Genomic DNA, 13,879 nt, shown 5'->3' with positions numbered 1-13,879 from the left:
TATTCTTTTAGGCTGAACAAGTTCACAGTGAATAAGATTATTGAATACTTGTAATTTGTAAATTAAAAATAAAAAACGTACCCGTCTATTAGTCCTAGGAAACGTGAATCTAAAAGAAAATCCAGCAATAAACCCATGGGATATATGGGCCTTTACAGGTGTCTTCTAGACCTGTGCCAACAACTGCTTTACTCAGACACCTGCTCACTTCACAGCATGCCCTAAGACAGGTCCATGCGTCACTATGTGCTTCACAAGGATAGTAGAAATTGGGGACCCCCGTGCCCTTTGTTATTATTATTACTATTGTTATTATCAGCACCAATATTATAACAGTGATAATAATAGCTTCCAATTCCCAATTTCTTATATATATTATGTACTATGTTAAGGTTGTTTTCTTATATAATATTCACAGCAGCCTTGAAAGATGAGTATTCAGTTTCTAGATGAGGAAGCTCTGAGGCTTAGTCCCTGCATCATGCATGGAGTTCATAATGGGCTTGAGGGCTTTAAGCTATTTCTTACAGGTTTTATAGCTCTTTTACTTCATAGTTCAACGTGGGATGGAGGGCACACACCCATATATTTTTGGATTTTTAGAAATGCTTGTAAAGTTGTACAGGAAAGTCTGTGGGTATTAGGGGCATTGCAAATCAAAATAAACAAAAGGGAATGAAAAGAAAGAAAAGAAAAATCAAAGAGTTTCCTACTATGAGCTGTGTCTACTCTGACATTTCTTGGAAAGAAAACCCAAAGCAGAATACACCTGCAGTTGAGAATAGTTGGCGTTAGTGCTAGCAGGGACCTCATTTATGAATCACCTCTGGATCAGAGCCTACCTGAGGTTGCCATCGTGGAAATATGTTCAGACATACATGGAGGATTATTTGGTTAGACTTATACATTTTTACAAAGTGGAGATTTGAAAACACTAGGAGATGGGATCAGAATGTAACAAGTGGAGAAGTGACTCAGGATGACTAAAATGGATGGAGTATAAGTGTCTTCATACACAAGAAGAGCAGAAATATTGTAGTAAGCCAGGAAAATAAATACCCCCAGCCTGCCTGTCCCAGGCTCCAAAATGAAGTGAGTCATGGAAAGTGCTGGAAGAAACCATTTCCTCACTGCTGGGCTCTGAGAGCTTTAGCTGGTAGTCTCCACTTGGTTGGAAATAAGTGTGCATTTCTTGGTCCATGAAGCACTGTTCCCACCAAAGATTAATATTATTATATCAGAACTTGGAAGTTCAGTCTTAGAGCTGGGCATTTGAGTGTTTGTTGACATCTTAAACTCACAGCTTTATTGGTTGACCCCAAACCTGCAGTTGAACATTCCCTGAGCTGCACAGTCTTCTGTGCTCACGTGTCTCTCCTGCTTTTCAAAGATGCTGATTTCAACAGAGCTATCATACATCAGTGAGTGATTATGCTGGATTGGAGCAAAATAAAGGGGGAAGTTATTTTCCAATAGAAAGGAAATTGAAAACAGGACTTGAGAAGGCAAGAAATTCAAGCTGAAAAATGCATAAGTTCACAGGGAGAAGAATTTTCCCATTCCTGATTATTTTCCAAGTAGAACAGTCATGTAATAAATATGTAGTAAGTGATCATTGTATCCCAAGAACTATCCTGGAATTCAGTTATGGATAAGAAACAGTTTCTGCCTTTGGGTAAGTTTTCAGAAATCAAAAGTTTGGTTAAGTCAATAAGTAAATTCAGTAGACAAACTGCTTTCCACTGTGCTGTGCTAGGTTTTTTTTTTGGTCGGTGGGGAGGGGCATGGAATTAATCTAATTCTTACTCTGCCACTGACTTACAGCCTTTCAGGCAGGTTCCTGGGTGTCAGCTTCCTCTCTTGTAAGAGATGGAATAATAATTACAGCCTTGTAAATCTCACAGCCCTATAAATCTCGCAGGGCTCATATTCACAGGGTATCACACAGAATAATGGCTTTGAAGCCCTTTGAAATCCAGGAAACATTATGTAGTCCCCATCTTCAAGAAACCTACTTTAGGGTCAGAGATGTAAGACAGACGAATGCGAAACAGTCAGCACAGACTCCTGGACAGTCCAGGAACCAATATTTGGTGGTTAACTTAAAATGTCATTGGAAAGGAAGGCTAAAAATGGAGCAGTTTGGTAAAACTACAGATTTTTTTCAAAATATCAAGAAATTTAGTGTTAGGTAGCAACTATGTGTGGTTTGCAGCTGCTAAGACTGATGACATAGTCTTTACCATGAATCCTGAGAAATAACTGTCTTGTTGGATTTCCCCGGAAGGCAATCTAGCTGCCTGTGCCCTACAGAGCCTGGAGGGACCACTAGGGAGGGGGACCTGCCACGGCGTCCATGTGTGTATCAGCACCATGCTACAGGACTCCCCTAACTCTTTGGAAATGGTATCTCCCCACCTTTGGTTAACTACCCATCTTTAAATTTCATAAAAGGTCCTGGATCTGTATACATGTGTGAGTATGTTATTGTCTAGTTTTTAATCTGAGTCCATCTGACACAGGCAAGAAAATGGAGCTTAGGATGCCTGAGTGAAGCTATGTGGCTATATGGATATAAAGGGAAAGGCTCATATCATTAAATTAATAGATTCCCAAAAAAATGTAAACAGTTTACATTAATTTAATAGCATCAAACCCTAGGGAATATAATATTACTATCTTTTTAAAAGAATTAGGTGATCCGCTTAAATCATTGCACTCTTTGTGGATCTACTATCCAACAGTCATAGCCCAGAGAGACTTCAGTTTTACTATTTCGTGGTTTGCATTTTCAGTTTGTGAAGGGTAAATGGTTAGTCCTGAGCCTTAGGTGGTCTCCCGGAGATACATATTTCCATGGGAAACTAAAATTGCACAGAAACCTTATACAAAGATAGAGAACGATTTTAGCTGCACAGGTCAGTTTCTACTGGGCCTGTCCTGATTTGCCATAAACCTTAGCATGAGAACCAACACATCTTTCCACCAAACTAGACTAACAGCTGTCTCTCTTTCCCAGTGTTCTGTTTCCTGTGGTGGCGGAGTGCGGATTCGCAGTGTCACGTGTGCCAAGAACCACAATGAGCCCTGCGACGTGACAAGGAAACCCAATAGCCGAGCTCTATGTGGTCTCCAGCAGTGCCCATCTAGCCGGAGAATTCTAAAACCCAACAGAGGCACAATTTCCAATGGGAAAAAGCTACCAACAACTGACCCCTTCAAGCCCATCCCTCCAACTACACCCAGTCCTAGGATGCTGACTACGCCCACAGTGCCTGAGCCTATGAGCACAAGTGCTCTGACGATTCACAGCCCTGGTCCTACCACAGCCTCCAAAGAAGGAGACCTGGATGGGAAACAGTGGCAGAATAGTTCAACCCAAACTGAACTGGACTCCCATTATGTCATTTCCACTGGAAGTACTTCCCATCCCATCCTCAATTCCTGGTCTTTGAGTACCCAGCCAAATGAAGAGAATGTCTCCAGTCCAGACACTGGTCCTATCTCAGAGGGAGACCTTGTAGTCACAACAATGAGTGGTTCTGATTTGTCAACCTCCAGCAATCCTGTGACATGGCAGGTGACTCCATTTTATAATCCCTTGACCAAAGAGCCAGAAATGGAGATTCACAGTGGCTCAGGGGAAGACCGTGAACAACCTGAGAACAAAGATGAGAACAACTCTGTGACATGGACCCAGATCAGAGTACCTGGAAGTGATGCTCCAGTGGAAAGAAGTACAGAAATGCCACTTGGACCTCCACCAACACCTTATCTTAGAGGGGCATCCCTGTGGCCACCCTTCAGCACAGTGTCGGAAGGACTGGTGCCCAGCCAAAGGCCCACCACTCTCAAAAATGGTGCACCCAGAGCTGAGGGGATGGTCACTGAAAAGCCAGCTAACACTCCACTCCCTCCGGGAGGAGACCACCAGCCAGCATACTCAGAAAAGCCAGTAAACCATCACCCCCAAGAACTTCCAAGCAACATGAATCTAACACAGAGTTCCGGACCAGTCCTGACGGAGGAAGACGCAACCAGTCTGATTGCTGAAGGGTTTTTGCTGAATGCCTCGGATTACAAGCAGCTCTCCACGGGCCGCAGCCCTGTGTACTGGACTGTTGGAAACTGGAGCGAGGTAAGAGTTCTATTTCTTACCCAGGCCTGATTCTATATGGAAATTAGCTAGGGGTGTTGCATTCCTGTGCAGATTTCAAAATGGACTTGTGTAAAACATAGTCTAATGTACAAAAAAGTGAAGCAATCAGGTCCACGCCCTCACCTCCCTCTTCACCTCCTTAGCTCCAAAAATGAAAGAAAAAAAAAAATCCAGGGAAGGAGAAAAAATGTAGTGAGAGTGAAAAGAACCTAGAACTAAATCAGGAGACCTGAGTTAGCCAGCTGTGTGACAGTGGAGAATTCAGTCTGTCTCTCTAAGCCTGCTTTTGATCTACAGAACAGTGGAACTAGTGTAGATCACCGCTCCTCTCCAGTGTCCCTTCCAGCTACAAATTGTAATGATGTTGTGAAGAGGGACCACTGGAAGGACATGGGTTCATATTTCATTCAGAAAGCCAGTGTTGAGACTCTGGTTTAAACCTGTCAAGCAATCACAATTGGAATGGAAATTTAAGACAAATTTCTTTAAAAGAATTCTATAGCTCACTGTATCAAGCATTTCTTTTCTTTTTGGACTCAGTGTTTGCCTGCATTAAAAAAAATTCTTTTTGGCTTATTAAAAGGATTAGAAGACAGAGGAGGAAGAAAATAAACATGATGACAAAGTGTTGGTCCCTGTTTTCGGGTTTGAGGAATTTGGCTAGATATTTGTTTGTTCATTTCTAGAACTAATTACATCCTCTGAAGCATCAAAATCATTTCTTACCCACTTGAATTTCAAATGCACAGTATTTGAACTTGTTAAAAATAACTTGACAATGCAAAAGAGGACTTTGTGGCAAAATGATCACATGTTGATGTCATTCAGCATTTTTGATGACAATGCATGACTCATCTCTCTAGCTAAAAAGAAGTGTTAACAGCTAATATAAAATAACAATATATTTCATTTATGAAGCATGTTAATTTCCAAACCACTTCCATATGTAGTCTACTATTTTCTCTTTTTGACAGTCCTGGGGAGTAGGTAGGGTCTTGTTTATATCAATTTATGTAGAGAAAAACTAAGATTTTTAACAGGTAAGTAACTTGTCTATGGACATGTCCGTTGGATGATGAATCTTCTAAAACTTTCTGCTCTTATCTGCTGTCTCTCTAGTGAATTTCAGTACGAATCGGCAATTTAGCTATATAAAATTCTTTTGTATGAATTAATCAGCATCATTGGTCCTGAAATTGACTATAGTGGCAAAAAAAAATAGGTATATTCAAACTTCCAAAATTTTTTGTTTGCATTTGAACTATGTTTCACATTGATTTACTTTAAGTTCTAAAGTGAAATCACATTCATTTCATTTTCTGTCAATGGAGGGGCATCTTATTATCCCCATTTGGAAGTAAAGAATCCAGGTTCAGGAGGAGAAAAGATTTTCATGCTTAAGAGTAATCCAATTTGTTGAAAAAAAGGAGAGGAGTTGGTCTCATGATCCCTGACATTTTAGTCAGGTTTCTTTCCATTAGGAAAGTCCTAATGGGCTCTTAATGATGAGGAGGATGTTGACAATGAACATCTATCAAGTGTGTGCCATGCTTTATAGCATGATTTTATGCTAATTCACATGCATTTATATGAATGCGTGAATCCTCACCACAGCCCAAGGAGATTGGTAATATTGCCCCCCATTGTAGAGATAAGGAAACTGGAACTGAATGGTGAAGTAGCTAGCCAGAATCACACACACTCATGAGTGACACAGCAGGGATTTGAACCCAAGCAGACAGACTTCATAGCCTATGATCCATTGCTTTGCAAATCAGAAAACATCACCAGTCCCTCTACCTTCTGCTATTTTTGTTTCTTCTTTGGTCATATGACATAAAAACAATGCCATTTATGTGGTGACCCTGGGTAGACAGATGAGAAAAATCACATAGTTCACAAGAAGGTACTTAAAATAACATTGAGGGCTCCATGGTTACTTTTGAGTTCACAGGGGCAAATGGTGCCTATAATGTCACTGCAGTGGGTTCAGCCTAGATATTTTGAAATACAAATGTTCTGTTTAGGTTTTATGAATGATATCCTTTTAAGTAGTACCACCCAAAGGTATCTTTCTTTCCAAAAGCTTGGGGCATCCCTTAAGGACAGATAAATAGCCTTATTGTTCTGCATCCAGGAAAGCAGTCTGGACAGTGTGTCCATACTCAAAGACAAAAAGAACAAGTTATGGAAACTGAGGCTACTTAGTTAATTTGTAGGATTTTGTTAATTAGCCAATGGAGATGAAGTCTGAAAGTACCTACCATTAAAGACCCTGTGAGCCTTGAGAAGAATACAAGCTAGGTCAAACAGAGTGTGAAAGTGTAGATGATAAAAGGCATATATATGGGATCAGTATCAGAATAAAGTATGAATGACATGTGTACAGTATGTGTATGTAATTAGAAATCACACACACACACAGAGGCTAGGCTGTTGTTAACAAATAGAGCCAAACAAGTTATGGTTCACCAGAAATTGATTTCTCACTCAGCATAATAATACAAGGTGATTCCATGTCTGCAATGGTGGTAGTAGAAAATGATGCTGGGAATCCAGTCTGAAAATGGCTCTGCCATCCTCCTGTCTTCAAATTTGCCCTGGGGTCACGATCCTAGTCACAGTCAGAAAGGGAAAAGAGCACAGAGGCACTCCCATGGGAGGTTTTATGGGCCAAGCCTAGAAGGGGCACTTATCAATTCTGCTCACATTCCATTGTCTAGAACTCAGTCATATGACCAAACCAAATAGCAAGGTGGATGGAAAATGTAATCTAATTGTATACCCAGGAAGAAGAGGAAAAAGGATTGTAGTGAGTATCTAGCAGTCTCTAACACTGAATGACATGGCCCACTGTGTGTTTTAGGTAGCTCATTCTGGAAGCAGTGAGGACGAGGGATTTGATGAGTCCAGATGTAGTCCAGATGAGGAATGAGAACTAGGACAAGAATGCTTGGGATGTTTTTGTGCCAGTACCATACTGTCTGGATTACTGTAGCTTTGTAGTATAGTCTGAAGTCAGGGAGCCTGATTCCTCCAACTCTGTTTTTCGTTCTCAAGGTTGCTTTGGCTATTCGGGGTCTTTTGTATTTCCATATAAATTGTGAAATTTTTTGTTCTAGTTCTGTGAAAAATGCCAGTGGTAGTTTGATAGGGATTGCATTGAATCTGTAGATTGCTTTGGGTAGTAGAGTCATTTTCACAATGTTGATTCTTCCAATCCAAGAACATGGTATATCTCTCCATCTATTTGTATCATCTTTAATTTCTTTCATCAGTGTCTTATAATTTTCTGCATACAGGTCTTTTGTCTCCTTAGGTAGGTTTATTCCTAGATATTTTATTCTTTTTATTGCAATGGTAAATGGGAGTGTTTTCTTGATTTCACTTTCAGATTTTTCATCATTAGTGTATAGGAATGCCAGAGATTTCTGTGCATTAATTTTGTATCCTGCTACTTTACCAAATTCATTGATTAGCTCTAGTAGTTTTCTGGTAGCATCTTTAGGATTCTCTGTGTATAGTATCATGTCATCTGCAAACAGTGACAGCTTTACTTCTTCTTTTCCGATTTGGATTCATTTTATTTCCTCTTCTTCTCCGATTGCTGTGGCTAAAACTTCCAAAACTATGTTGAATAAGAGTGGTGAGAGACAGTATGGAGGTTCCTTAAAAACTACAAATAGAACTACCATATGACCCAGCAATCCCACTACTGGGCATATACCCTGAGAAAACCATAATTCAAAAGGCATCATGTACCAAAATGTTCATTGCAGCTCTATTTACAATAGCCCAGAGATGGAAACAACCTAAGTGTCCATCATCAGATGAATGGATAAAGAAGATGTGGCACATATATACAATGGAATATTACTCAGCCATAAAAAGAAACGAAATTGAGCTATTTGTAATGAGGTGGATAGACCTAGAGTCTGTCATACAGAGTGAAGTAAGTCAGAAAGAGAAAGACATATACTGTATGCTAACACATATATATGGAATTTAAGAAAAAAAAATGTCATGAAGAACCTAGTGGTAAGACAGGAATAAAGACACAGACCTACTAGAGAATGGACTTGAGGATATGGGGAGGGGGAAGGGTAAGCTGTGACAAAGCGAGAGAGAGGCATGGACATATATACACTACCAAACGTGAGGTAGCTAGCTAGTGGGAAGCAGCCGCATAGCACAGGGAGATCAGCTCGGTCCTTTGTGACCACCTGGACGGGTGGGATAGGGAAGGTGGGAGGGAGGGGGATGCAAGAGGGAAGAGATATGGGAACATATGTATATGTATAACTGATTCACCTTGTTATAAAGCAGAAACTAACACACCATTGTAAAGCAATTATACTCCAATAGAGATGTAAAAAAGTAAATAAATAAAATGACAAGCTTTAAAAAAAAGAATGCTTGGGATAAAGAAGGGAAGATAAATTCACAAGTCACTGAGAACTTAAAATCAGTAGGATTTTGTGGGGAATTGAATGTGTGGTATGAAGAGGAGAGAGGAGAGGAGGAGTCTGTCATGACTCTTCTGTTGGAATCTTGGGTGTCTGTTAGGTGATGTTCCTATAAACTGAGATATAGTACAATGTATGGAAAGAGTAAGTTTCAAAAGAGACAGAGAAAGGAAGGATGATGAGTTTAGTTTCAGATCAAGTTTAGTTGATAAGACCTGTGGGATATCCAAAGGATAACCAGCAGATGTTTGTGTGTATGGGTCTGAGGTTCTTGAGAGAGGTGAAAACTGGAGATAAAATTTGGTAGCCATGATCAATAGGTAGAAGTTAGAACCTTGGAAGTGAATGAGGTCACCCAAGCACAGCCTGTAGGCCGCAAAGAGTGGTCCAGGGTTGGGACACTGGAAAACACCAACATTTTAAGGAGCTGGCTGACAATGAGATTCCATGTGAAAGACTGGTAAGGAACAGTCTAATATTTAAGGCTTAAATCAAGAAATATGGTGCCACAGACGTCTAGGGACATGAAGACTGACAGTGGGCCTAATGGATCTTACAATTAGAAGGTCACTGGTGACTTTGGGGAGAACATTTATAGTGTTGAGATGGAAGGAGACACCAAAGTGCAGCCCAAAGGGGAGACCCTTTTGGAGGCTATCACAGTTCTCAGATGGGACAGTCCCCACATTAGGACTGTTAATAAAGATGGACAGCTCTTCTCAGTCCACAAATTCATACAAAAGTTTCATTAAAAAGTAGCTTTAGGGGCTTCCCTGGTGGCGCAGTGGTTGAGAGTCTGCCTGCCGATGCAGGGGACACGGGTTCGTGCCCCGGTCTGGGAAGATCCCACATGCCGCGGAGCGGCTGGGCCCGTGAGCCATGGCCGCTGAGCCTGCGCGTCCGGAGCCTGTGCTCCGCGGCGGGAGAGGTCACAGCAGTGAGAGGCCTGAGTACCGCCAAAAAAAAAAAAAAAAAAAGTAGCTTTAGGATGACCCAGAAATTAGTTTCCTTTCCCATACTCTTATGTAAATGTGTTTTAATGCATTTGTCCTGAGGATATTTAATACATGTGAATTAATTGATAAATGTTAATTGATCTAACGAGAAGTTACTATATCCAAATAAACTAAACCTAAATAAACGTACCTATCAACCTGATGACTGTTTGAGCCCAGAGGTTAACGGATGCATTTTGATTTTGATCAAGATACAAAAATTAATTCTATCTCATGTCATATCTTTGACTTTGACAGAAATAAAGTCTCTTATTGAATACATCATAGCTCACCAAAAATTTGGCAACCGTGGTGGAGCCATTGAGAGCTATTAATTCTAGGCAGTTTGGCTGGAAAGGGGGAATTGGCCCAGATTGCAGAGGTTTGTAAAGCTACAAGGATATTACAAGAACAGAGTTCCCCGTTTGGCAGGAGTCCCCTTCATGACAGGGCTTGGGGCCTGCTCCCTTTCTGCATCTTTTGAGACAAAATGTTTAATACACAGAACTGTCTGAGAGGATCAGGATTCAGAATGAAAACTTTGGGTTTTGAGTTTCCCACCCTCCCCTGATTTTTTATTCTACCCGTATCTGAAGTTGCTTCTTTAGGATTGTCCCTCCCTATAATGGCATCGCTGGCCCCTCAGTCACCACCCCTTCGGAACCCCAGGATCACCACTTGTATCAGTCTTCCCTTGTCCTACTAGAAAAACCCTAACAGTTTTTCACGTCTGTGTCATCTCATCATTTCTGTCATCTCCTCTTCGTTTCTTGTCAGTTTAGGCTCAGGAGTTTCCAATCTAACAGTGGGAGGCATCTGGAAAAGAGTAGGGATGGTTTCGTTTGTTACAATGATGGGGGATGGGGGCTGCTACCAGCATTCAGTGTCTGAGAGCCAAAGACAATGAGGGTCCTGTGACATTGAGGGAAGTCCAAAATACCAATAGTGCCCCAATAGTTAAGAATGGAGAACGCTAGGACTCTTCCCTTTACCTTTGCTGGTCTGGGCACTTCCAATCTCTCCCCTCGCCAATGCTTTCCATGCATCGTCACGAGAGATGTAAGACTGCCATATTACTCTTCTGAGCGGAATTTTCTAATCATTCCAAACGCCTGATCACAAATCATTAATGTCTCTCCATTACGTACCAGATAAAATCCACTCTAATATCCAACAGCCTTCAGGTCCTCGAATAATTCCGCTTTCAACATACTGCCTCCTATGACGTCATCCTTCGTAAGCTTCACCAAATCGAAACTGCTCAGTTTCCACTAAACCATCTGCTCATCTCAGGTCAATGCCTTTGTTTACGCTGTTTCCTCTGCCTGGAACTTCCTTCTCTTTGTCCTTTGTCCTTTTACGTTCTACCTGTGCTTCAGTATCAAGCTTTGAGCTTCTTCTTCCATAAAGCCTTTCCTGCTCTTTAAGATTGGAAGTATTGTCATTTCTAAAGTTCCTTAGCATTGGATCTAAAATTTCTCTCTGTGTGTCCTCCCTGTCTGTCCTGTGTTGAAGGGGTGTTCATGTCCCCCAGCATACACAGCATGTTCCTCTAACTACCTGTGATTTTGAAAATTACTAAAGAATTGATATAAAAACCGAGTTAACACTGTAAATAGACATAAATCTAGAAAGCAGATGTTCTGGGTTTGAGTATTGGCTCCATCATTTACTAACTGTATGTTCTCACTGCACCCATTTCCTCATCTTTAAAATGAGGATGATGACGATGCCTGATTCATAAGGTTGTTATGAGATAAAAGGAATAACTATATGTAGGAGAGTGTCAGGCACATAGGAAGTACTCAGTAAGCATTGGCTTTGATATCTGTTTATAAGAGAAAATGTAGGTGCTTCACAGTATGCATGGGTGTGGATCTCATTTTGACAGAAGGTCACCTCTCGTCAAATTGCCTCATCATTCAGTCGGATCCCTTGGGCCAGTCAGTGAAATGTATGCTGTGCAGTCCTGTAAATGGAAGTGACAGTAAAATTTTCCGCAGCCTTTCACAGCAGTTTTCGCAGGATTCTGATGTAGCGCTGCACATCATTTCCAGTTCTGACCACCCCCAAACCTGCTCCTTGACCTGGTAAATCGGTTGTCACAGGGTCACTAGCTGTAACGAGGGAGAAAGTTCCCAGAACAAGCAGGTTGTCCCTTCTGCCTCCTTAGGGTCCTCCTCTCTTCTCTGACCGCCCCACCACCACCACACTCCTAATTTGAAACTAACTTAAGAGACAATCAGTGGAATCCCCTTTTACTTACTGCGTTCCACGGACATCCTCCTGTCAGCTTCACCTTTGGACTCATTTGCTGTCTAAATAGAAATTGTCAAAAAGGAATTAAACAAATGTCTACTCACAACATCTGAATCTAACAGGACTAGATTCAGAGCTCCAGAGGCATGTGTTTATTTACAACATATATATGGAACAAAGAACTGTAGACATCACTTGTGATGTACCAGGGTCATCAGTAGCCTGGGAATTTGGTCTCACTAGCTCCTGTCCTGGGTTTGGGGCAAACATCATGTTTTTCTCCATGTCGTAATGTGAAATTAACGTTGTACGGTCTGTGTGATCTTAAGCATGACTGCTAAGCTCTCTGGGCCCCGGAAATCTGGAAAGTGGGACTCATAACGCTGACCTTGCAGGTATGCTATGTTTAATAGGTAACATTTGTAGAGCACTCACTTTGTGTGTGAATTACCTCTGTTGTTCTCACAGCAACTTAATAAATGAGGTCTTAATGTTATCAGCAGTTTCACATGTTAGGGAAGTTAGGAAACTGCGAAAGATTGCACAATTAGTCAACTGCAGAATTATAATTGTATCCTGAGTCTCAGAGGTTAGAGAAAATATAGGAAAGGTACCTGTTGTGTAGTTGTATCAGTTGTCCATTGCCACAATAACGCTATATAACAACCAACCACAAAATCTCAGTAAACATTAATTTTGGTCCATGAGTTTCTGGGTCAGCTAGGAGTATCTGCGGACCCGGGCTGAGCTTAGCTGACCTCAGCTTGGCTTGTCATGCATTTGCTGAAGGGTCAGCTGAAGGCTGGCTGGTCTGAGATGGGCTCGGCTGGGTCACCCAGCTGGGTTTCACATGATCTCTCATCCTCCAGCAGGCTAGCCCAGTTTTATTCTCATGGCAGAGACGAGGGTCCAAGAGAGAACCAGAACAAGCAAGGCCTCTTGAGAACTGACACAACGGCACCCACTGCAATTTCTTGGCAAAAGAAAGTTGCAAGAACAGTCCTGATTCAGCAGCTGGGGAAATACATTCCACCATATGATGAGAGGAGCTGTGAAGTCCATTGAAAAGAGCACGGGTGTGAACAATTGGGCCACTAGTGCAATCAATCTATTCACTTCAGCTGTTATTATCTCTAATGTGTGTATATATATGTATATCATATATATACACACATTATATAGTACAGAGGAAAAAAGCTAGGAACTTATGAGAGATTCAAATCCAATCCTAAAGAATTTTAAGGAGAAGAGTTGACCTCCATAAATGAGCCAGGTGAAAAAATGTTGACCGAGGCTATTTTCTGCTCTTCCCTTTCTATGAGCAGCATTGGTGAAATGCGGCAGTATGCCTGCAGCTCACCCCCTTCCCCAGGCCTTCACACCAGGATACTTTTTTTTTTTAAACATCTTTATTGGAGTATAATTGCTTTACAAGGGTGTGTTAGTTTCTGCTTTATAACAAAGTGAATCAGTTATACATATACATATGTTCCCATATCTCTTCCCTCTTGCGTCTCCCTCCCTCCCACCCTCCCTATCCCACCCGTCCAGGCGGTCACAAAGCACCGAGCTGATCTCCCTGTGCTATGCGGCTGCTTCCCACTAGCTATCTATTTTACGTTTTGTAGTGTATATATTCCATGCCTCTCTCTTGCTTTGTCCCAGCTTACCCTTCCCCCTCCCCATATCCTCAAGTCCATTCTCTAGTAGGTCTGTGTCTTTATTCCCGGCTTGCCCCTAGGTTCTTCATGACCATTTTTTTTTATATGTTCCATATGTATGGGGTAGCATACGGTATTTGTTTTTCTCTTTCTGACTTACTTCACTCTGTATGACAGCCTCTAGGTCTATCCACCAGGATACTTTTTAAAGGGAAGCACATCTCTATTTGCACTGGGTTTTCCTCCCACAGACAAATCAGGGATTTGCAAGCCTGGCTGCTTATTAGAATCACCTGGGATTTGTTTCTTAAATACTCCTGCCTGAGCCCTACCCACAGG

The 13,879-nt window shown here is 41.5% G+C and overlaps 1 protein-coding gene across 1 annotated transcript in view; it reads left to right on the top strand.

Annotated features, from left to right (window-relative positions):
* Positions 1-13,879, top strand: part of ADAMTS12 (ADAM metallopeptidase with thrombospondin type 1 motif 12) — a 384,522-nt gene that overhangs the window by 309,984 nt on the left and 60,659 nt on the right. The window contains exon 19 of the mRNA XM_079918928.1: positions 3,020-4,138. Within this exon, the coding sequence (XP_079775054.1) occupies positions 3,020-4,138 (1,119 nt within the window). The remainder of the gene's footprint in view (positions 1-3,019; positions 4,139-13,879) is intronic.

The sequence above is a fragment of the Stenella coeruleoalba genome, assembly GCF_951394435.1.
Source record: "Stenella coeruleoalba genome assembly, chromosome: 3".
NCBI classification, from domain to species: Eukaryota; Metazoa; Chordata; class Mammalia; order Artiodactyla; family Delphinidae; genus Stenella; species Stenella coeruleoalba.
This window is presented reverse-complemented; position numbering and strand designations above follow the sequence as displayed.